We start from the raw sequence: 26,488 nt of genomic DNA on the forward strand, positions 1-26,488 counted from the left end.
ATGCCATCACTGAACAACTCCCTCTCACTGTTGCGAATGGGATCTCTGTCAACAACTGACACGAGATGTGAAAGTATCGAGCGGCAACAACAAACTACCCTCAATCGTGTGCTGAAATGGACTACGGCAAACAGCTTTAATTTTTCTCTCCCTAAAACCGTTTTTATGCACTTTTGCCACCAACGGGGTATTCACCCTGATCCTGAACTCCGTATCAGTGAAGTTTCTCTGTCAGTGGTCCCTGAGACCAAGTTCTTGGGGCTTATCTTTGACCGTAAGCTGTCTTTTATACCATACTTAAAGCAGCTACGGGTCAAATGCAGAAGAGTGCTGAACATCCTCTGTGTCCTCTCTACCGTCAGTTGGGGAGCAGATCGATGTTCTATGTTAAAGATGTATCGTGCTCTTATTGGATCAAAACTCGACTATGGATCAATGCTCTATGGCTCTGCCAGACCCTCGGCCTTAAAGATGCTGGACACCATTCATCATCAAGGACTTCGACTCTGCACTGGGGCTTTCTGCAACTCCCCATTACAAATCTTATACGTAGAATCTCATGAACCTTCTCTGCACCTTCGTCGTTTGCAATTGTCTTTACTATATTCTTCGAAACTTCGTTCCTTACCAAAGCATTCCACCTGGGGATGTGTTTTCCTTTCTCAGTGGGCCATACTTTTTCAAAACATAGGATGTGTCATTGCTCCTTTTGGCCTTCGCATCCACGCACAATTGGATGAATTGGGACTGTCCTTGGATAATATTGCAGAATCCACTGGTCAGCCCATCCCACCATGGCTTATTACAGCCCCCAAATGTGACCTTTCTTTCAGTCATCTGAAAAAGGCAGATACTCGTGATTGGAAGTACCGTCTTTTATTTACTGAACATCTTTCGAACAACCTTTCTATTCCAATGTATACGGATTGTTTCAAGTCAGGTAATTTTGTGGGTGGTTTGGTTGTTGTGTGCAGAATCCCCTTTACAGCTTCTGTTTTCACTGCTGAACTGTATGCCATATCTCTTGCCCTGGATCATATTGAAGCTGAGCAGTACTCCTACTGCACTATCTACACTGACTTGCTTAGTTCTCTACTGGCCTTGGAATTGCTACATGTTGGTTCACACCCTGTTCTCTCTGATATTCAAAACCGACTGGTCCATTTCTCATTAACATCTACTTCTATCCAGTTTTTCTGGATACCAGGCCACGTTGGTATTCACGGGAATGAGCTTGCAGACATGGCAGCTAAATCTATCTGCTCTGGCACTATCACCACTGTGCCTTTTCCGTACATGGACTATGGTACTGTATTCAAGGCTCGGCTCCGTGCCAGATGGCAGTCCACTTGGAATGAGCAACGAGACAACAAGCCTTTTCCAATAAAACCCTATATTGGGCTTTGGCCGTCTAGCTTTCTTAAAGTTCGAAAGGAGGAAGTTGTTTTAACTAGACTACGCATTGGTCACAGTTTTTTAACTCATCGTTTTCTTTTATCTGGAACAGTTACACCAGTGTGTAGTTTGTGTAACATTCAAATCACTGTAAGCCACATTTTACTTTCTTGCCATCATTATGACTCTCAACAACGGCACTATTTTAAACATGTTCTGTCCCAAGGTTTGTCTGTAACATTGGACAGTGTTATTGGTGATGGTGACACTGTCCACCTTGATAAAGTTTTTAGTTTTTTAATGGCCATTAATCTTTTTAATCTCATTTAAGTGTTGGATATATATTCATTACACATTTGAAATTGGAAAATGGCCAGAACATTAAATCACTCGACACCAGGACTGGAAAGGCCAACTTCAGATTACTAACGCTGCTGTTTGAACTACCCATTAGTTGTCCTGGCAAGTTGTTATTACAATTTTGCTGCATGTCTTTTAACACTTTTATTACTTTACCTTTTAGTACTTGTCATAATGACACATAACACGGAACCAGGACTAGAAAGACCAACTTCAGGTGACTGATGGTGGTTCTTGTACTTGCCTGTTAGTCTTCCTGGCGGGTTATGATCATTACCATTCTGCTACAGGAAGTCCTTTACAACTTTTTAGACTGGATGTCAACATTGGTTTTATGTCATTTTCTGTTTTTAATTGCTGTTTTGTTTTTACCTTAATTTCCTTTTATGAATTTTACTGAATTTACTTTTAACTTTTCACAGATAACCTAGCTGCTTCATACCATGAAACCCCAAACCAACCAACCAACCTTTAATTATAAAGATATGCATAATGTTACTTAAAGCTAACTAGGACAAATAAATGTAGTTCCCTGTTCTGATTTGAAGCAATTCAAGAAAGAAAAAATTGAAATGCATGTTGACTTTTTTTTTGGTAGTTATGAGGTTGGTCAAATTGACCAATCCCATATAGAAATACGGTTGAGGAAATAACAAATAAAATAGTGTTAGTGAAAACAAATGTTTGAAATATATTTAAGAGGTTTACAGATCATATAAAGGAAAGTTGAGAGTTTTGAAATGAGGAAAAGTATGTATAATCTTAACATGAAAATAACTTTGTACACAGACTATTCAAAACAGATGCTCAATATATTCATGGGCAGATCTTTATTTTAGTTTATTATAAATATTCCACTTAAAAATATTATTTTTTGTTTATGAAAGGCTTATAATGTTAGCTTAAAGACTGCCAAATTTGTGAAAAAAACACATTATATTGAAAGTTAGAAACATTAAATCTATAATGTCTAACCAAGTACAAAAAGGTCACGAGGTTGGTCAAATTGACTGAGTCTGTGTTGAGAAAGTTAGCTAATTTTTTTTATTATTAATAACTTTTGTACACAGTTGATTAGTGTTATCTAAAAAAAATTTACATTTCTGAATTCAGGAGTGCCACTTTAAATTTTGTTATGGGGGTAACATTTGTTGGGAGACCAGAGGGATTTGTCCCCAAGATGTTGTTTTTCAAGGTTAAAATGTAAAACTATTTTGGGAGCATCTGTTCAGATTATTTTATATATTATTTAATAATCATTCAAATAATACAGACTATTATTAATGCACCTTTCCTTACCCTACCTAATCACCTATTTGGTACCTATTTGTGAACTATGGGATATAAGAATAAATGATGATTATTCATGCTTGAGATTTCAAGATGTAATTATGCTATGTCAACAAAGGAAGCTTTAAGGATTTGTTGTTTTTTTACACTGTATAGGGTTATTCAGTTGCTGTGTATCTTGTGAGAAAACTGAGTTCTTCGACTTTGCTTGCCCATCTGAGAAGCTTGGGAATAAGACACCCTGATCATAGCAGAGCAATGAGTTAGTGGTTTTATACACTGTACATTTCTATTGTTAAAATGTTTATCATCAGAATTTGATATGTACAATTTTGGGCATCTCAAAAGCTATAACTTGAATTTTAGGGGAGTCCTAAAAAATTCGTAGAAATGTCATGAACTCTTCAGTTTTATTCTGATGGATTTTAATTTTTTAATCAAATTAATGTGTAGCACATTTCTGTAGTTGCAGTTAATTTACTGCATGATGAAGTAACTACATAGAATATTTCTAATGTCCTCAAAAAACATAGTGAATAACTTAACATTCTCAAACAGTCTTAATGTTACACAAATGAAAATTAAGAATTTTGAAATTTTTAATCTTAACATGCTAATCATTTTTAACACAGAATATTCAAAATATATACTGTATATTCACAGAGATATTTTAGTTTATTAAATTTTTTCACTAAAAATCTTTATCACAGGAATTTGAGATGTATAATTTTGAGTATTCAAAAAGGTAAGCCTGGCATGGCCAGGTGGTTAAGGCACTTAACTCGTAATCAGAAGGTCACGGGTTTGAATTTCTGTCAGACCAAACGCGCTTGCCCTTTCAGCTGTGGGGGCATTATAACGTGACAGTCAATCCCACTATTCATTGGTAAAAGAGTAGCCCAAGAGTTGGCAGTGGGTAGTGATGACTAGCTGCCTTCCCTCTTGTCTTACACTGCCAAATTAGGGACGGAAATAGCAGATAGCCGTCATGTAGCTCTGCATGAAATTCAAAATAAAACAAACTAATTCCAAAAGCTGTGACTAACTTATTGCATTACACACAGTTTTTGATTTATGTGATAGTTACACTCCAGAAATTAGTCATATCAATCAAACACTATTTCTCATAGAGTGTATATGATGCCTGCAGTCCCACGGGGAATGACACTGGTCAAGCCTTAATATACGGCAGAAGTGCTGCCTATGTTTACTTAATCAATATAATACATCTACAGAAAACACCAACTCCGTTGTGAAGCATGGCAAATTGGTTTTAATGACTTTGTTGTATGACCAAACGAACCCCGTGACCATCTGGCTACTGCACAGATAACTGTAATATTATTGTCATTGTAACATCAACTATTGTGAGTTGCATTATGGAAATGTTCTCGTAATAAAGTGTCTGCATCAGCTAAGCTTTCAATCACACAGTGGTTGCATGCTTCTGTTTGTACCACTACAATACACAAATCACTTGAAAATCGCATTAATTTGTGAGAGCATAAATTTAGAAATGGTGTTATTCCATCAATCACATTGATCCAAAAGCTCATTGAAAGAACTTGTGTAAAACAAGAACCATCCGTACATTGTTTGCACCTACAGGATCTTTTATAGAAGTAAAAATGAATAAAAAGTAATTAATGTAAATAAAGAAAACTCAACAAAAATGTAAATAAATCATATTTCACTGTTAGCCAGGTTTCTGCTCACCTTATTTTAAAGCACACTTTTGTTTTTTTGGACACTGATTTCTGTAATTGCAGCGACTCTATATTAATTTGAATGGATCTGTAATGAGGTAGCTTTACTGATTTATCAGGATGTCTAGATAGTTGACTTAGCCACTTTGAATACAGTGAGGTATCGATTAAATAAACATAAATTAGTATGAGAGGATGTGAAATTAGGAAATGACAAGCAGCTATATGTGCAATAAACTTAACAGTTTAAAATATCAGTAATTATATCAAATTGCATGAAAGAAGTGGTGCATTACATTATGCAGTCATTTTGTTTAAATCTTTATAGAATACCAAATACATAGTATACTTATTGCTCTCTTATGTATACAAACATTACATCTTGATGAAGCTAATAATTCTGTACATCTTCATTGTATGGCATTGTAATTTAACATTATTGTTGCACAAGTGACTATGATGTTATCTCTTATAGTTTATCGTACATTGTCACTACAAAAGTTTGTTTTCAGAAAAAATTGTCTTAAACCAGTATAAGTGTGGTTGCAAGTGTTTAATGGTAAATAATTATCACTTCTTTTTCTAATCAATTCCAACTTGATTTGTGGGGTTTTATGTGACTCGCTAAATCACACACCCGTAGGAAATGGAAGTTTGATGTAAGAAATATCTTCCAATAGATTTAGGACATGAACAAATATACAAAGTATTAACCACCTGAAGAACTGTCCAAGTTGTGAATATTGCAGATTATGTGTAGAATAACAAGGTAACTATAATGATAGGATATCAGACTTGTAAGTATCAAATTATTTTAACTGTAGATTGTCACATTAAATATTGAATGTAATTTCAGTGTGTGTACATTTACTAATGATTTAGTTAATAGGTGAATGTCTATAACCTGTACTAAAAGTCCTAGGTTAATTGGTTGCATCCTGTTGCTACAAATACATGTTTGTTGTTTAATGGTTGTGAATGCACAGTAGCTGTGATAGTCAGATCTCTCTGTTTAGTCAGACAAGAATTGATGGGGGTGTTGTTAACTAGTTGCATTTCCTCTAATCAGTCAGTTCAAATTTATGAATAGCCATTTTGTAACTTTACACAAAAATCCATATAAGCACAGCACTAGTTAACATTGGGCCTGATCATGGCTGCCAAACAGTTTTAAGTGTGTTGATATAAAACAAACAGGATATAAATGTTACTGCACTTTATTATATATATATAAAAGGTAGTGAAGTACAGTAAATTTGAATTGAACCATGCAAAATGGAACAAACAGGTGACAGAAGTTATAAAACTTGAAGAATGATCTTTCAATGTATGGTTTCAGAATTATAATTATATTGTCTTTTTATAACAGTTATTATTGTAATAGGTATCAGCACATGTTCTCTTCTCAAGGCCTTGTAAAGTTTCATTACTGTCCCTTTAACCTTTTAGTTAAAGAAAAGCTGCAGAATGATATGGACTCAGAAATTTCCACTACCAGTTTAAGAGGATCCTTAGTATGTCCAGTAAGTTTAGACAGTATTCACAGAAGTATTTTTTTTTATCATGAGTATTTCGTGTTTTATCATTATATGAATACTCTGTTAAACATAAGTTCAGAATAAAAGAGTTATATATACATGTATGCTTGCTGGCAGATAAATGATCATTAGGGTTCTTATGAAGTCTGCATGACTTTTATGTGCAAAGTTGATCATCCAAACACCAAGATGTATGACATAACAAAGGAATCGCACGTGTTTTTGTTGCACTATGTCTGATCTTGTTTTTCTGTATTTTGCTGAAGAAATGACTTAAACTTGCAAATGATATTAAAGTCTTGGGTGTTACCAGCTGTGGAGAGGACGCTGCTGATTTACAAAAGGATTTAGATTATTTAGTGAGTTGGACAAATAAATGGCAGATGGGTTTTAATTATAATAATTGTAAGATAATGTGTGCGTGGGTTATCAACATTTGAATTATAATTGGGATGGGAATAATTTTCAAAGTGTCACAGAAGAAAAGGATCTTGGTGTAATAGTTGATCAGTCTCTTAAGCCTTCCAAGCAACGTGTTGTTGCTAGTGGTAGGACAAATAAGATTTTAGGTTGTATCTACATAAATATTGAATACAAGTCTAAAGAGGTTATAATTTCATTGTACAGGTCAATGGTTAGGTCACAGTTGAAATATTGTTTCAGTCTTGCGCTTCTTACCTTAGTAATGGCATTAATTATTGGAAAGGGTTCAGAAGATGGTTACTAGAATGGTGCCTGGAATGGAGGGGTTGTCATATGATGAGAGGTTGAAATCTTTCAGACTGTTTTCTCTTGAAAAAAAGAGTTGGGAATACCTGATTTAGGTGTTTTAAGATCATAAAGGTAATTGATAGCATTGAAGCAATTTTTTATCATATTTAACAGTGAGAATATATGGAGTAAGGGACACAAATATAGATTTTGGCAGAGTAGGAGTCATCTTCAGCTGATACAGTTTTAGTTTTTCTAGGAGGCTAGTTGGTCTTTGGAATGGGTTTCCTTCAGATGTGCTGGAGACAGTAGATTTAATTGAGTTTCAGAGATAGCTTGATGAGTATATAAGTTATAATGGCTGACTTTAAGGTTGTCTTTTTTTAACACTTGTTTATTAATAGTTTAGTTTAGGGACTGGAACAGTAAGTCCTATTTTGTCCCAAAACATCATGTAATATGGTTACACTGCAACTGATTCTTTAAATTTCAGTATTTTTATGGAAATACATGTGTTTGAAAATAAATATAATAAGTATTAATATGATTTAGAATACAGACTAATGAGAGATATGCATAATACTATCCCATCTCTCTGACTTAATAGAAAAACCTCATTTTACAGAGAATATAACATGTGCATATGAAGTTACAAAACTTTGTAATTTTTCATTACGTCTTGATAATTTGTAAGAACATTGTGTGATTTAACATAAGACTCTTCATTATTTATTTTGTATATTGGAATGAATTTTGTAGATGCATGCAGAAGGACAAAAGACATCAGCGATATTGTACACTTAGAAGAAACTATAATTAAACTAGTTCAAATCTTTATAATATCTTCATTATATTTGTATAAAAGCTGTTATTAAAACTTTTCATAGCTGGTTTTTAGCGTATTAACTGGAATATATGAGAGATTGTTGTAGTATATTTTGTAGGAAATAAAAAATATCAGAGCTAGTTGAGGCAGTGTCATTTTTTAAAATTATTTATATTACAGCTAGGAAAAACCAGGATTCAGATTCCATGTCGTTCTATAACTTGCCTCCACTTGCAGTGTTTTGATGCCTCCTTGTTTCTTCAAATGAATGAAAAGAAGCCAACTTGGTTATGTCCCATATGTGATAGACCTGCTGATTTCAACAATCTAGTAATTGATGGGTAATCATGTCTTTATTAAATACACAACTGTAAAAAAGACAGTTTTCAATTTGTCAATTGTAGTTTAAAATTTTTCATTTACTAATAAATTATATTTAATCAAAAGAAAACAAAAATGCTTGTGAGAAAAGTTAAATTATAACTCAGAAAAGAATTGTCAATAAAACTTAAATGTAACAAAAATAAAATTAGTTCCAAATCATTGTAACTAGAGAAAAACATCTTAATAAAGAATTAGAGACTAACAAATATAAAACAAAACTAGATTCCTGAGCCATTGGTTGTTTCCAGGGAAGCTTTGCTTTTTTAATATTGTTGTGTATGTTTAAAAAATATACTAGTTTTGAATGTATTATAGTAAAATACATTGTATTATCTTTAGACTCTTCACAGAAATTCTTGCAAAAGCTCCCAGTGATTGTCTTGAAGTACAATTTTATGAAAATGGATCTTGGACGCCAGTGTTTTCTAGAAAAGACAAGCGATTTATTGGAAACCCCAGTAAGGAGACAGCATTGTATTCCTTAATTAAGTCCGTTGTTGCTTTACCTCGGCTTTGTAAGAATTCAATGCACATGTTATAGATATAAGAAATTGATGTTTAGCTTGTGCAAAACACAGCTTAATTCACACTCACCATCAGTCTCTTCATTAAGTAGATATATTTAGTATATTTACTCATGAGTTACAATTTGGTTAATTATTTTCTCTCTTAAAAAAGATAGAGGAGACATCTCTTGTTCAGAAAGGGTTAAGAAAAGGGTTGGTTTGGTCTTGGTATGTAGCATCAAAAGAGAATTTTAATTAGTTTTGTGCATGGAAATAAATCAAATGATGTTTCTTTACTCAAATCACGAGAAGTGTTAAAATCAAGGTAATAAACTAACTTGCATAACAAGTAATATCAACACAAATTTTATGTTGTTTTGGTAATGTAGTTAAAAAACAATATTACAATATTATACATGGCTACTAATTGCTCTTTAATAACTTGTATGTCTTGTATGCGATCTTTTGTACAACAGTTTGATTGTTTTAATCATTGGTGGTAAATGAATGAAATATGCAACATTTGTGTTGATGGTACTCTGTATCAATATCGACTTCTCTTTTTTTGTTATTTTTGGAGGCAAATGACCATTTTTCATTACCACATTGGGTTGAACAAATGCTGCTATATAGAACCAGTATTTATCATCATAATGCAAGGCTTCGTATTAATAAACCCAGTAATTCATTGACTGTTTTCTTTAAATAGTAAACTTCTTATCTCATTTGGGGTAGCCCAGCGTGGCCAAATGGTAAGGATGCTCAATTTGGTATCTGAGGGTTGCAGGATCTAATCCCGTCCCACCAAACATGCTCACCCTTTCAACCATGGGGCATCATAAAGTCATTGTCAGTCATACTGTTTGTTGGTAAAAGAGTAGCCCAAGAGTTGGCGGTGGGTGGTGATGACTAGCTGCCTTCCTGCTAGTCTTTCTCTGCTAAATTAGGGATGGCTAGTGCAGATAGTCCTTGTGTAACTATGAAAATTTCAAATCAAACCTTTTGTACCATTATAAAATAGCAATTTATAAACTGGTTGATTTTTGACCTCAGATTATGGGTGAATAATCTTCCTCATAGATAACCAGAGGCAAACAAATCAAACAACAAATAAAGTTAGTTTAGCTCATAAATTGTTACTAGTTTGATCATTTTTACCTATTTATAACTGCTCTTATCACATGACATACGTACTTCATATGTTTATGCTCTTATGTAAAACTATAATGTCCAATGTGTTCTTTTAAAATACTTCTTGTAATAGTTTGGTCATATCCAGACAATAAGCTCTCGTAACTATTGGGTACATATTGTCATACGTTATTTTAAAATTTAAGTTTGTGATAATTTTTACTATTTCAACAAAGATGTATAACCAAAAAATATTTTTAGAATTCATATATTGACTCATTACTTGACAAAAATAAAGTGCCAAATTTCTTTTCTGTGCAGTTCTTACAAACCTATCCTGTAAAACATTTATCAGTTTTTATATACTGTTTCTACCCATTTCCAAAGCACAGGTTTGTACTTGCCCAGATATTTGTACTTAAAATTATAAACTTGTATTTTCGTGACTTCCTTCTCTGTTAATGGTTTTATATGTATGAACCTTATATACTTTGTGATGGTATAACATGTGATCTGAACAATTACAATTGAATCTCAGATTTGAACGTAACAGAAACAAATGACTAAATCTATTAGGTAGAAGTGATTATAATCCATGTAGACAAGTTTGTCATTGAATATAAAATAAAATGGTTAAGTAATGATTTGGTTCTTAATACAATAAATAAATTAAATGGTACGTATTGTGTTGCTATGTAAATAACAACCAAATGCAGGCTGATTACAGATATAAATAATAATATGCCATCTAGCGACCTTAATAGAAGAATATAACATGTTTATATGAAGCTACAGAACGTGATAATTCTTCATTATATCTTGAGAATTGGTAAGAACATCATGTGATTTAATAGTGGACTCTTCGTTATTTTGTATATTGGAATGAGTTTTATAGATGCATGCAGAAAGGTAAGACTCATAATAATAGTTTGTGATGTTATTTTTAAAACTGTTCTAGGACTGGAGTTTTAGGTGAAACTTGTTTTGTTTTTCATTTTTTTTAGATCAAAATAAAAAAGCCCCATGTGGAAGTTGTAGACTTAACTATTGAGAGCAACAGTGAAGAAGACAGTATACCATCGCCTCAACCTGTGAATCTCTCTCCTTTCTCTCTCATTAATATTCATCAGTTTTCTCCAGTCACTGACAGAAATCCTGACCTTGTCGTTTCATTTCCATCTTCATCTGTTTCTTCTCATTCACAAACAGATTCTTTTTTGTCTTCTTCAGTACCAACTTTGCAGCAATATCACAGTTCTGACCTCACAATGCCTTTCATTCCACTTCCTTCTCCATCATCTCCATCATCATCCAATTCTTCCTCTTCTGCCATCATGAACTCTCCTGTCCCTGAAGCAACTTTGACTTCTTCCATCTCTTCAAACATGCAGCAGTATTATAACTCCATTTTTTCTATGACTTCTTATGCAGGCTCGTCCACGACACCAGTTTTACCTTCGTCGTCTGCAGGATCTACAGAGTAGGTTACCAGTTGTTGTTGTTTTTTTCTTTCAAGAAGACTTGTTCCTCTTAGGTTATAGGTGTTGAGTGAAACTACAGTATATATTTTGAGAGAGAATTATAGATTGCAGTAAATGTTTTTGTTTTTAATGTGAACTTATGTGTTACTAAGGTAGCTTTCTTTAACATATAGATAATGTTTTTAAAAATTAACACAAGTATACCAATATTATTTTCTGTGTTTGTAAATAAACAATTTGTTCTAACTTATTTATTTTATCCATAATTAATTTTTGTTGTAAAATATTTCATAATCTACCTCTCAAGCATCTTTCTGATATCAAAACTAAAACAATTTGTTTTCAGACCTGGAAATAAGTAAAATATTCTATATTTGAATTAACAGAAAACCAGATATTAAAACAATATGAAACCATTTGAAGGAAAAGTAAAACAAATTTGGGTTGTTTTGATAGTTTGGTTTTATTAAGTTGATGAATCAACTCAAATATTGGTTAATTACTGTTTAAATTTTCTTGAAGTTAAAAAAACATTCTATGCTAATTTCACTTTAGGTACAGGCAGAATAAAACTAGTTAGGTTTAATAAAGAAAAGTAACTTTGGTATAACTTGTATACTACAATTAAATAACAGGTTCAACAGTTGTCAAGTTTTTATATATTGTTATTTAAATTTCACACAATTTCTATGAGATAAATTTTTATAACAAGTGTATTTCTTAAGAAAAATTAAATAAAAGATAATGGTTATGATTGAATATAAAACATATTTGAAAACAAAAGTTTCACTAAGGCTTCATTTGTGAATATTGTCTTAAGTTACATTTTTCCTAAGATGGAACAAAAAATTAAATTTCAGGTATATTTATAATTCAGTATTAGTGTTATTATATTTAAAGCATTTGTTTATAAGTTGATGGCAAAATGTCAAATTAATGTAAATTATAGTTATTGTCTAGACTTCATTGCTTACTTTTGAACTATTAAACTTATGACCATAGAATGCCTATCAAGTGTCAAGTGCATATCTGATTTAAAATGTTTGTAAGAAATAATAATTTCAACTATGAATTAACAGTTTTTAACTCGGAAGTGTATAGGGTATTATAACGTATTTTGTAATATTTGCTTAGTGTATTTTCAAGAAAAATAATAAGTCTTCCAACTTTCAGTTATAAGTATCTTCTCTGTAAACAGTACAGGTATTAATCTTTTTCCCACTTTAGTGCATATGATTATAATTATAAATATATTATCTGTTGAAAACATAATTACCCATGCTATGTTGAAGGTTTCACTGTTAGACTTTCATTCTTGACCATGAATGATGTTACAGTTTATGATCTGAATATTTAATGTTTCACAACTTTATAAGTAACCATTTAACAGAGTAAATTATAAACTTATATATGTCAGTGCAGGGTAATAAAATAGATAAACTGGTAATTTATGATCAGTGATGTCGAGAAACCCACTTGTTGAGAAATTTATATGCAAAAACGGCTCGTTTGGGTTGAGAAAATATTTTACATAGAAGAGCGAACAACGTTTTGACCTTCTTTGGTCATCGTCAGGTTCACAAAACGATGACCGAAGAAGGTTGAAACGTTGTTCGCTCTTCTATGTAAAATATTTTCTCAACCCAAACGACCCGTTTTTGCATATAAATTTCTGGTAATTTATGGTTTCGTGGAGAGTGACCAGATGGGGCTTCTGTTGGAATGACCAAAGGAAAGAATGTTATTGGGAAATTTGAAAGACTAAGAAGCAAATCTTAGATTGGGGACTTTTTTAGACATTTTTGTTCCAGAAAATGTTTGTGTAAGCTACAACAAAACACAAGGTAGGCTTAGTTTGATTCGGTGAGTATGGTATGTTATGGCAAAATGTGCCAGAGATTTAGAATTTTTTCTTATTGAACATTATTGCTAAGTTTTTAGCATGTTCACTTAATTCACATAAATAAAAGCTTATTTATTTATAAAAAGTAAATCCTTCGATATGTTTAGATTTCTGCTAATAAAAGTGAAAGCTGTAATATTGTCATCTTAACTGACATAGGTAATGATGATACTCCCGTGAAAGGTAAGGTCGCAGGTCACTGATAAATGTCTTTCGTCATGTTTTTAACAATTCTTAGCCAGAAATGGTGATTACTTCAATAGGTAAAATACGTGTCAAAAAATTAATTAATTATTGTCACTTAGTTTGAATCTGACTGGATATATAAAGTGAAACTTTTTAATCAATAATATAAAAAAATTAAATTTTGAGAGAAAGTGTTTCTAAGATTTTTCCCAACAGTGTTTTTTAAGATAATTTTAGAATCTTGAAAATGTGAAAATTATAGGAAACCTAAGTCAAATCATGTGTACATTTTAGGCTGAAAATAATTACTATTTAATAAGTGTGTACTGAATGTTGTACAGTTTGGTACACTATTTCAACTGTAGGCTGGAGGAAAAGAATTCTAGGAATATTACAAAAAATATTAATGTTAAAACGGTTTAGATAAAAACTGTAGTTTTAACAAAATGTTGGGAAAGCATTTCTCGTCTTTTACAGTGATACTGTTTAATCATTTCAAAGAACAACATCAGGAACATGACAGAATGGAGAAATCTTGTATCAGTTTTGTGTACATGATTGTTAACATTACTTGAAAATAGGGTATAGTTAAGTTATAAACTGCTAATAACAAGTATCTTGCATTTACTTGGTAGGATTAGCACGAGCAAGATCGGTTTATGTGCACCTTCATCTGTGTACTCCAACATTCCTCTAGTTGATTCAGATACTTTGTCGTACTACCCGTCAGACTCGAGTTTTTACTCTGACTTTTTTGTTCAGCATTCAAGTCACAGTTCCTCTTATCAGAGTAAGTAATAATTTCCTTTGACTTTGTTTTGTATTTTAACCTACCCCAGTGTTATTGTTGGGAAAACTTTTATTATATGTATGTGCATATAATATTGTCATTTCTTATTTTTGAGGTTCCAAATGTTCCTAAGGCTTAACATAGTTTAAATGGTAAAAATGAAATGACAGTGAAAGGAAAACTCAAAATTAGAAACCAGATGTTAGTATCAAGCATTTGTATTCAAGTAATATTCATTGAAATATTAAAAAAATAGTTTTCTGACACTAGTTTCAGGTCAGTGGGTTCAAAAAAAATTAAAATGATAGATGTTTTTGTTTTGTCCAAAGATGGTGTATGTTGTGCAAGGGAAATATATTTGCATATGCAAATAAGATAACAATAGAAACATTATCTTTGCGTATTTAATCACTCTAGAAATAATAAAATGTCTTAAATTTTTATTCCAGTTTACCATTGATAAAACACTTTTGGATTGTTTCCTCACTTACTGTTACTTCAAATCCACAGTTTTGAGTGTTTGAACTGTTTTTTCCCCAGGTAAACATGTTCATACAGCACTTGATAATGTATCATAATATTTGTGCAATACAAATTGAGGAGAGGTTGAAGGTCAAGAATATGTGAGGGTAATGAGGAAAACAGAATGGTCTGTGAATGTGCTATAAGGTGTGAATATAGAATAGTTTATGGTTTGATTTTATTTTTATTACATGCTTCACAATTCATGATAAGGAATTTAATTTTATCAGAAAATACTTTAAAGTCATAAAAGTCACACTGTATAACTTTGAAGTACTTTTTGGATCATAAAAGTCATACTGTATAACTTCCTTAAAATACATTTTGGGTCATAAAAGTCACTGTATAACTTCCTTAAATACTTTTGGGGTCATAAAGGTCACACTGCACAACTTCCTTAAAATACTTTTTGGTTCATAAAAGTCACACTGCACAACTTCCTTAAAATACTTTTGGGGTCATAAAGGTCACACTGTATAACTTCCTTAAAATACTTTTTGGTTCATAAAAGTCACACTGCACAACTTCCTTAAAATACTTTTTGGTTCATAAAAGTCACACTGCACAACTTCCTTAAAATACTTTTTGGTTCATAAAAGTCACACTGCACAACTTCCTTAAAATACTTTTTAGTTCATAAAAGTCACACTGCACAACTTCCTTAAAATACTTTTCGGTTCATAAAAGTCACATTGCACAACTTCCTTAAAATACTTTTTGGTTCATAAAAGTCACACTGCACAACTTCCTTAAAATACTTTTGGTTCATAAAGTCACACTGCACAACTTCCTTAAAATACTTTTGGTTCATAAAGTCACACTGCACAACTTCCTTAAAATACTTTTTTGGTTCATAAAGTCACACTGCACAACTTCCTTAAAATACTTTTGGTTCATAAAGTCACACTGCACAACTTCCTTAAAATACTTTTTTGGTTCATAAAGTCACACTGCACAACTTCCTTAAAATACTTTTTGGTTCATAAAAGTCACACTGCACAACTTCCTTAAAATACTTTTTGGTTCATAAAAGTCACACTGCACAACTTCCTTAAAATACTTTTTGGTTCATAAAAGTCACACTGCACAACTTCCTTAAAATACTTTTTGGTTCATAAAAGTCACACTGCACAACTTCCTTAAAATACTTTTTGGTTCATAAAAGTCACACTGCACAACTTCCTTAAAATACTTTTTGGTTCATAAAAGTCACACTGCACAACTTCCTTAAAATACTTTTTGGTTCATAAAAGTCACACTGCACAACTTCCTTAAAATACTTTTTGGTTCATAAAAGTCACACTGCACAACTTCATTAAAATACTTTTGGGGTCATAAAGGTCACACTGCACAACTTCCTTAAAATACTTTTGGGGTCATAAAGGTCACTCTGCACAACTTCCTTAAAATACTTTTGGGGTATAACTTCCTTAACTTCCTTAAATACTTTTGGGGTCATAAAGGTCACACTGTATAACTTCCTTAAAATACTTTTTGGTTCATAAAAGTCACACTGCACAACTTCCTTAAAATACTTTTGGGGTCATAAAGGTCACACTGCACAACTTCCTTAAAATACTTTTTGGTTCATAAAGGTCACACTGCACAACTTCCTTAAAATACTTTTGGGGTCATAAAGGTCACACTGTATAACTTCCTTAAAATACTTTTTGGTTCATAAAAGTCACACTGCACAACTTCCTTAAAATACTTTTGGGGTCATAAAGGTCACACTGTATAACTTCCTTAAAATACGTTTTGGTTAATAAAATTCGCACTGCACAACTTCCTTAAAATACGTTTTGGTTCATAAAAGTCACACTGCACAACTTCCTTAAAATACTTTTTGGTTCATAAAAGTCACACTGCACAACTTCCTTAAAATACTTTTTGGTTCATAAAAGTCACACTGCACAACTTCCTTAAAATACTTTTGTGGTCATAAAAGTCACTTTTTTGTTTTTGTATTTTCTAATTTTTTATTATAAGCAGTCCTTGAAATAGGATAGAGAGAAAGGTGGAACAGTTTGTGAAATGTTTGAAGCTGAATACTATACTTCAAGTAGGATAGAGAGTAAAGTGGAACAGTTTGTGAAATGTTTGAAGCTGAATACTATACTTGAAGTAGGATAGAGAGTAAGGTGGAACAGTTTGTGAAATGTTTGAAGCTGAATACTATACTTGAAATAGGATAGAGAGAAAGGTGGAACAGTTTATGAAATGTTTGAAACTGAATACTATACTTGAAGTAGGATAGAGAGTAAGGTGGAACAGTTTGTGAAATGTTTGAAGCTGAATACTATACTTGAAGTAGGATAGAGAGTAAGGTGGAACAGTTTGTGAAATGTTTGAAGCTGAATACTATACTTGAAGTAGGATAGAGAGTAAGGTGGAACAGTTTGTGAAATGTTTGAAGCTGAATACTATACTTGAAGTAGGATAGAGAGAAAGGTGGAACAGTTTGTGAAATGTTTGAAGCTGAATACTATACTTGAAATAGGATAGAGAGTAAGGTGGAACAGTTTGTGAAATGTTTGAAACTGAATACTATACTTGAAATAGGATAGAGAGTAAGGTGGAACAGTTTGTGAAATGTTTGAAGCTGAATACTATACTTGAAGTAGGATAGAGAGTAAGGTGGAACAGTTTGTGAAATGTTTGAAGCTGAATACTATACTTGAAGTAGGATAGAGAGTAAGGTGGAACAGTTTGTGAAATGTTTGAAGCTGAATACTATACTTGAAGTAGGATAGAGAGAAAGGTGGAACAGTTTGTGAAATGTTTGAGGCTGAATACTATACTTGAAGTAGGATAGAGAGTAAGGTGGAACAGTTTGTGAAATGTTTGAAGCTCAATACTACACTTGAAGTAGGATAGAGAGTAAGGTGGAACAGTTTGTGAAATGTTTGAAGCTGAATACTATACTTGAAGTAGGATAGAGAGTAAGGTGGAACAGTTTATGAAATGTTTGAAGCTGAATACTATACTTGAAGTAGGATAGAGAGTAAGGTGGAACAGTTTGTGAAATGTTTGAAGCTGAATACTATACTTGAAGTAGGATAGAGAGAAAGGTGGAACAGTTTGTGAAATGTTTGAAGCTGAATACTATACTTGAAGTAGGATAGAGAGTAAGTTGGAACAGTTTGTGAAATGTTTGAAGCTGAATACTATACCTGAAGTAGGATAGAGAAAAGGTGGAACAGTTTGTGAAATGTTTGAAGCTGAATACTATACTTGAAGTAGGATAGAGAGTAAGGGGGAACAGTTTGTGAAATGTTTGAAGCTGAATACTATACTTGAAGTAGGATAGAGAGTAAGGTGGAACAGTTTGTGAAATGTTTGAAGCTGAATACTATACTTGAAGTAGGATAGAGAGTAAGGTGGAACAGTTTATGAAATGTTTGAAGCTGAATACTATACTTGAAGTAGGATAGAGAGTAAGGTGGAACAGTTTGTGAAATGTTTGAAGCTGAATACTATACTTGAAGTAGGATAGAGAGAAAGGTGGAACAGTTTGTGAAATGTTTGAAGCTGAATACTATACTTGAAGTAGGATAGAGAGTAAGTTGGAACAGTTTGTGAAATGTTTGAAGCTGAATACTATACTTGAAGTAGGATAGAGAGAAAGGTGGAACAGTTTGTGAAATGTTTGAAGCTGAATACTATACTTGAAGTAGGATAGAGAGTAAGGTGGAACAGTTTGTGAAATGTTTGAAACTGAATACTATACTTGAAGTAGGATAGAGAGTAAGGTGGAACAGTTTGTGAAATGTTTGAATCTGAATACTATACTTGAAGTAGGATAGAGAGTAAGGTGGAACAGTTTGTGAAATGTTTGAAGCTGAATACTATACTTGGAGTAGGATAGAGAGTAAGGTGGAACAGTTTGTGAACTGTTTGAATCTGAATACTATACTTGAAGTAGGATAGAGAGTAAGGTGGAACAGTTTGTGAAATATTTGAAACTGAATACTATACTTGAAGTAGGATAGAGAGTAAGGTGGAACAGTTTGTGAAATGTTTGAAGCTGAATACTATACTTGAAATAGGATAGAGAGAAAGGTGGAACAGTTTATGAAATGTTTGAAACTGAATACTATACTTGAAATAGGATAGAGAGTAAGGTGGAACAGTTTGTGAAATGTTTGAAGCTGAATACTACACTTGAAGTAGGATAGAGAGTAAGGGGGAACAGTTTGTGAAATGTTTGAAGCTGAATACTATACTTGAAGTAGGATAGACAGTAAGGTGGAACAGTTTGTGAAATGTTTGAAGCTGAATACTATACTTGAAGTAGGATAGACAGTAAGGTGGAACAGTTTGTGAAATGTTTGAAGCTGAATACTATACTTGAAGTAGGATAGAGAGTAAGGTGGAACAGTTTGTGAAATGTTTGAAGCTGAATACTATACTTGAAGTAGGATAGAGAGTAAGGTGGAACAGTTTGTGAAATGTTTGAAGCTGAATACTATACTTGAAGTAGGATAGAGAGTAAGGTGGAACAGTTTGTGAAATGTTTGAAGCTGAATACTATACTTGAAGTAGGATAGAGAGTAAGGTGGAACAGTTTGTGAAATGTTTGAAGCTGAATACTATACTTGAGATAGGATAGAGAGTAAGGTGGAACAGTTTGTGAAATGTTTGAAGCTGAATACTATACTTGAAGTAGGATAGAGAGTAAGGTGGAACAGTTTGTGAAATGTTTGAAACTGAATACTATACTTGAAGTAGGATAGAGAGTAAGGCGGAACAGTTTGTGAAATGTTTGAAGCTGAATACTATACTTGAAATAGGATAGAGAGAAAGGTGGAACAGTTTGTGAAATGTTTGAAACTGAATACTATACTTGAAGTAGGATAGAGAGTAAGGTGGAACAGTTTGTGAAATGTTTGAAGCTGAATACTATACTTGAAGTAGGATAGAGAGTAAGGTGGAACAGTTTGTGAAATGTTTGAAGCTGAATACTATACTTGAAGTAGGATAGAGAGAAAGGTGGAACAGTTTGTGAAATGTTTGAAGCTGAATACTATACTTGAAATAGGATAGAGAGTAAGGTGGAACAGTTTGTGAAATGTTTGAAACTGAATACTATACTTGAAATAGGATAGAGAGTAAGGTGGAACAGTTTGTGAAATGTTTGAAGCTGAATACTATACTTGAAGTAGGATAGAGAGTAAGGTGGAACAGTTTGTGAAATGTTTGAAGCTGAATACTATACTTGAAGTAGGATAGAGAGTAAGGTGGAACAGTTTGTGAAATGTTTGAAGCTGAATACTATACTTGAAGTAGGATAGAGAGTAAGGTGGAACAGTTTGTGAAATGTTTGAAGCTGAATACTATACCTGAAGTAGGATAGAGAGTAAGGTGGAACAGTTTGTGAAATGTTTGAAACTGAATACTATACTTGAAGTAGGATAGAGAGTAAGGTGGAACAGTTTGTGAAATGTTTGAAGCTGAATACTATACTTGAAGTAGGATAGAGAGTAAGGTGGAACAGTTTGTGAAATGTTTGAAGCTGAATACTATACTTGAAGTAGGATAGAGAGTAAGGTGGAACAGTTTGTGAAATGTTTGAAGCTGAATACTATACTTGAAGTAGGATAGAGAGTAAGGTGGAACAGTTTGTGAAATGTTTGAAGCCGAATACTATACTTGAGATAGGATAGAGAGTAAGGTGGAACAGTTTGTGAAATGTTTGAAGCTGAATACTATACTTGAAGTAGGATAGAGAGTAAGGTGGAACAGTTTGTGAAATGTTTGAAACTGAATACTATACTTGAAATAGGATAGAGAGAAAGGTGGAACAGTTTGTGAAATGTTTGAAACTGAATACTATACTTGAAGTAGGATAGAGAGTAAGGTGGAACAGTTTGTGAAATGTTTGAAGCTGAATACTATACTTGAAGTAGGATAGAGAGTAAGGTGGAACAGTTTGTGAAATGTTTGAAGCTGAATACTATACTTTGAAGTAGGATAGAGAGTAAGGTGGAACAGTTTGTGAAATGTTTGAAGCTGAATACTATACTTGAAGTAGGATAGAGAGTAAGGTGGAACAGTTTGTGAAATGTTTGAAGCTGAATACTATACTTGAGGTAGGATAGAGAGTAAGGTGGAACAGTTTGTGAAATGTTTGAAACTGAATACTATACTTGAAGTAGGATAGAGAGTAAGGTGGAACAGTTTGTGAAATGTTTGAAGCTGAATACTATACTTGAAGTAGGATAGAGAGTAAGGTGGAACAGTTTGTGAAATGTTTGAAGCTGAATACTATACTTGAAGTAGGATAGAGAGTAAGGTGGAACAGTTTGTGAAATGTTTGAAACTGAATACTATACTTGAAGTAGGATAGAGAGTAAGGTGGAACAGTTTGTGAAATGTTTGAAGCTGAATACTATACTTGAAGTAGGATAGACAGTAAGGTGGAACAGTTTGTGAAATGTTTGAAGCTGAATACTATACTTGAAGTAGGATAGAGAGTAAGGTGGAACAGTTTGTGAAATGTTTGAAACTGAATACTATACTTGAAGTAGGATAGAGAGTAAGGTGGAACAGTTTGTGAAATGTTTGAAGCTGAATACTATACTTGAAATAGGATAGAGAGTAAGGTGGAACAGTTTGTGAAATGTTTGAAGCTGAATACTATACTTGAAGTAGGATAGAGAGTAAGGTGGAACAGTTTGTGAAATGTTTGAAGCTGAATACTATACTTGAAGTAGGATGGAGAGTAAGGTGGAACAGTTTGTGAAATGTTTGAAGCTGAATACTATACTTGAAGTAGGATAGAGAGAAAGGTGGAACAGTTTGTGAAATGTTTGAAGCTGAATACTATACTTGAAATAGGATAGAGAGAAAGGTGGAACAGTTTGTGAAATGTTTGAAACTGAATACTATACTTGAAGTAGGATAGAGAGTAAGGTGGAACAGTTTGTGAAATGTTTGAAGCTGAATACTATACTTGAAGTAGGATAGAGAGTAAGGTGGAACAGTTTGTGAAATGTTTGAAGCTGAATACTATACTTGAAGTAGGATAGAGAGAAAGGTGGAACAGTTTGTGAAATGTTTGAAGCTGAATACTATATTTCTTGTTCATCATGTCAATTTTTTATTTTTTGCTATAAAAGTAACTAAAATACAAATATTAGGAACTTGTTAGGTTAGGTTAAGAAAGACAATTGAAAAGAGAATTCAGAAGGTACACTCACAAGCAGCTTGTGCATTACATAATTCAATATGGTAATGTGAGCTGCATATTTCCCGAGTGATTATTAATTAGATAAGGTTCAAAGGGCAATAAAAGTAATATAATTATGTATTAATGGATGTATACTGTTACAAGTTATAGTATGGAAAGTCTGATGGTTATGAACTTGATCACTTCATCTGACTTCATAGCAAGAGGGTTTATTCACTTCATCCATATACTGCTTTTTATCATTCCTTCTGCACTCATGCACAACATTGTAGAGAAATATACTTTCTCTTTTCAGTCCCTTACTGGTGACAATTTTTATTGTTTTATTTACTGCAGGCCAGGAAATTCATCAGTTTTAGGACAATGCCTAATATGGCCGTGGATTTTCTTTCATTTTCAAGTACCAAGAACAAACGAAAATTCTCTAAAGGGTACTAAGGCCATAGTACACATGAATGCTAGTAGAAGAGAAATTAGTTTACCAATTAGTTTTGTAAATATGGCATTAATTGGGAAGTTTGGGAACCTGGTCTGTCTTTCCAGATTATGTTTATCAGGTAGATAAGTATCAACGTTTAGTCAGTGAGACTAATGAAGTAACAGTACATCAGCTTAAGATAAAAAAAAAAGAAAGAAAAAGAGATATGATAATTATCTGAAATTCCCTCTAATCGTAATGAGGTTACTAGTTTCTGCCCCCTCATGACCCTAAATGATGTTTGACCTGAAAATCATGTGCAGCTTTTAGGCATCTCTCTCCACTTATTAATTTGTCTAATTTTGAGAAATATCAAATAAAATCTATGGAAGGTGAAGCATTTTAAAGGTGTTCAGGATTTGACCTTTGGTAACCTTAGAAGTCATGAACGAATTTCAGGCATCTGTCCACCTACTTATTTATCCAACTCTGATAAATATCAGTCTTAGACTTAAAAAGAACAAGTGTTTTATAAGATTTATAGCTTTTGACCCCTCCTAACACCAAATGACCTTTGACCTAAGAATTATATACATCATTTTTACACCTTTAACAATTTGTTAATTTGTCTTACTTCGAGATTGGTCAGACGAAATCTCTCGGAGAAGAAGTTTAAAGGTCTAATTTCTGCCAACAAAATTCAACCCCAACGTGTCGGACAACTTGATCAAGGTTGAGAAAAGTCAGTTACGTGATCACCAAACAGCATCCCTTTGAAATCTTATGTTTAAAATTCTCCATGTTGACCTGTCCCTGTTTTGGCACATTTAATGCAAGGAGGACTTGGTCATGCACTTTACTATAATCAAACAAAACCATAAAACTTTTGTTATATATTCCAAATTCATATCTAGTTTCATATTCATAGTACTATAATCACACAAGTTTCTTGACCTTTGACCTCACATTTGAATCTTTTCTTAACTTATGTTGCTTAGATATTTTTATGTATTGCAAGTGAAACACTCAAAAATGAATATTACTTCTTGCAGTGACAGATTTAATTTTTATTTCACAAAAACGTTACCATAAGAAGTCAAAGTATTCAACAGTTTTATTACTTGCATTAATTCTCTGAAAGTAGTCGAACACACTGAAATAACTTAAGCCGTACATTTTGCCTCCTGACATTTGTAGAAGTATTGGATATTGGCTCAAACCCATAGTAGAGAAGTAATGTTGACTATAATACTGAATTTGCTACATATATGTTCTCTATAGGTAGCAGACTGTCAGTAAATAGTACACGTTTGTTAATTAAATATTTATGCTAAAGATATATACATACATGAATTAACAAAGTCGGTCTATCTCGGGCAAGTAGAAGTTCAAGGTGTTATTTATTGGAAGAATTAAAACACTTTTACTGATTTATAGTTTGTGTATTGCATAACCACCTGAATGCATATCTAAAGGTGTTTTCCTTTACTCTTATATGAATTGTTACAAAAGTGAAGGTTAAAATGAACAGTTGATAATGCTGAAATAACTTTCTAATACTGTGTTGAATGGCATTCTCTACAAGGTCTTGGCATGCAATTTTGACACCTGCATGTGCTCGTAAGTTTGATCTAATGCTTTCAACTTGTCACTTTTTCTCTTATGAAACTTGGATAGTTGGAAATAATTGGAAATTATAATAATCAGAAACGGTAATCTCATTTCATGAGTTGTGACCTTAAGACGAAGAACTTTGATGTAAATAATAGGAAATCATGATGGTAGCATTTTGATTTCTTGGAGTAGTTGAAAAGAGTAATCATGAATGCTAATTTCTATTAGTTGGTTAATTTTTAAGTCAATTGAAACATAAATTTGATTAATCAGTTATTTTACATATAATTAATGTATTATATCAGTTAATCCTTTGAATTCAGGCAACTACTTTTGTTGGTTTTTTCTGTTTGTTTTGCTGTTGTTTTTTCAACTTAGGCTGAAATATAAAGCTGCTAATCATGTAACTCTGTATGTTTGAAGAGTTCTATAGTTTTAAAGGAAGTTAAAATTCTTATTTGTAAACCACTAGCTAATATTTTTTGTAGGTTATAGACTAGTGGAAGATTATTAGTAGATTGGAAGTTGGTTAATGCTAGATCAGTATTTGAAGGAGGTGCTGAACATTGTATAGGAAATTATAGGCCAGTTGGTCTTGCATCTGTAGTTGAAAAGATTTTAACGAACCTTCTGACAATCTCTGAAGATGTTACTGCAATAAGTAATGATGGAAATATTGTGCATTTGATTTATCTTGATTTTTAGAAAGCATTAGATAATGCGCCTCAAAATATTTGTCACAAAATTTAAATCTGTTTGTGTGAAAGAGATGTTAAACTGACTGGATCACAGTTACAAGTAGTGCACCTCAGTGCTCTGTGCTGGGTCCTCTGTTGGAGAGTTGTAATAAATGGAGTTAGATCTGACTGGATCACAGTTACAAGTAATGCACCTCAGGGCTCTGTGCTGGGTCCTCTGTTGGAGAGTTGTAATAAATGGAGTTAGATCTGACTGGATCACAGTTACAAGTAGTGCACCTCAGTGCTCTGTGCTGGGTCCTCTGCTGTAGAGTTGTAATAAATGGAGTTAGATCTGACTGGATCACAGTTACAAGTAGTGAACCTCAGTGCTCTGTGCTGGGTCCTCTCCTGGAGAGTTGTAATAAATGGAGTTAGATCTGACTGGATCACAGTTACAAGTAGTGCACCTCAGTGCTCTGTGCTGGGTCCTCTGCTGGAGAGTTGTAATAAATGGAATTAGATCTGACTGGATCACAGTTACAAGTAGTGAACCTCAGGGCTTTTTACTGGGTCCTCTGCTGTTTGTGACTTATATTAATGATATTGTCTCTGGAATGGCTAACAAAATATTGTAGCTTGCAGACGACATTAATATTTTTGGGATGGCTAGCTGTTTCAAGGTTGCTGCAGACTTTCAGGGAGATTTAGATCATTTGATGTATTGAGTCAATACATGTTTAACTGTCCAAAATGTAAAGTGGTACGTGTAGAATTTGTTACGCATTATTACGTTGTATAGTCTGCACTTCACTTGAGCTAACAATGTCTTTCTTGGCTAGCCTCACGCCAGTTAGAAGTTCACTTCTTATCGAAAAAGATATTTAATGTCCTCGTTGAAACAGTAACATCCAGAATACTTCACTGAAGTTGAATGGTTTGTAAAAACCTGTAACATTCGTGGTCTAATTCTCTATAGCTTCCTAGGCCTATAGTGTACTGACTTAGCTCTCCAATAATATTCTCTCACCTAGCTGCATTTCACAGTAATCATGTGGTTTTCTCAATGTTTCAATAACATTCTTGTATGCTTTAGTAAACAAATATTGTTCTGTTACACCCTTCTCCTTAGAGAATTAAAAATTTGCATTGGATAATTTTTAACTAAGATATTAAATGCAGATACATTGCAAACAATACATTAACTACAATACATTGTCAAAGGATAATACAATTTCAATAATCATGACAATGTATAACACAATTAATAGAAATAACCTTATGATAATAAAATTATGTAGCACATGAAAGTGCTCGAACATAAATGTTATCTTTTGACTTAACACAGTAAATAATCACTTAGGTGTTCTTTGACAGTTGTTATAGGTTTTAAAGGAGTAATGGAAATTTTTTGTTATGTTTTCCAGCCAATTGACATCTGTTACGAGTTTTATAAAAGTTGGATACATCTTGCCTAATATTTGGCCAAAAGAAATGTCTCTTAATTTTGTTAGGTCCTATTGATACCTAGGTGACCTCCCATTGGAAGTTCATTGGCAACTTTCAATATTTCAGAATGAGATGCATTTGGAACAACAGTTTGATAGATTATAGGCCTGTTATCTAATGTTGCTACATTTGGTGGTCTTCATTTTCTCACAAGTACACAATTTCTGAAGAAGTAGCCATTTGGAACATTTTCCAGTTCATTCTTTGGGAGTACATGTTTAAATAATGATAAGATCTGTAGATCCTTTTCTTGCTGAGAGATCATTTTGCTTCTAGCAAATGGTACTTTGGTAGTTGAATCATATTCCTCATGTCCATTATTGCCACTCGTCAAAGGCTTGTTAATAAG

General features: G+C 33.0%; 1 protein-coding gene across 1 annotated transcript in view; it reads left to right on the forward strand.

Annotated features, from left to right (window-relative positions):
• LOC143231790 (E3 SUMO-protein ligase PIAS1-like) overlaps positions 1–14,207 on the forward strand; it is a 37,715-nt gene extending 23,508 nt beyond the window's left edge. Inside the window, exons 7-12 of the mRNA XM_076466441.1 lie at positions 3,202–3,307; positions 6,201–6,274; positions 8,007–8,167; positions 8,550–8,668; positions 10,852–11,327; positions 14,053–14,207. Coding sequence (XP_076322556.1) covers positions 3,202–3,307; positions 6,201–6,274; positions 8,007–8,167; positions 8,550–8,668; positions 10,852–10,898 — 507 coding nt within the window. The 3' untranslated portion in view covers positions 10,899–11,327; positions 14,053–14,207. The remainder of the gene's footprint in view (positions 1–3,201; positions 3,308–6,200; positions 6,275–8,006; positions 8,168–8,549; positions 8,669–10,851; positions 11,328–14,052) is intronic.
• Positions 14,208–26,488: the final 12,281 nt, after the last annotated feature.

The sequence above is a fragment of the Tachypleus tridentatus genome, chromosome 11, assembly GCF_004210375.1.
Source record: "Tachypleus tridentatus isolate NWPU-2018 chromosome 11, ASM421037v1, whole genome shotgun sequence".
NCBI lineage: Eukaryota > Metazoa > Arthropoda > Merostomata > Xiphosura > Limulidae > Tachypleus > Tachypleus tridentatus.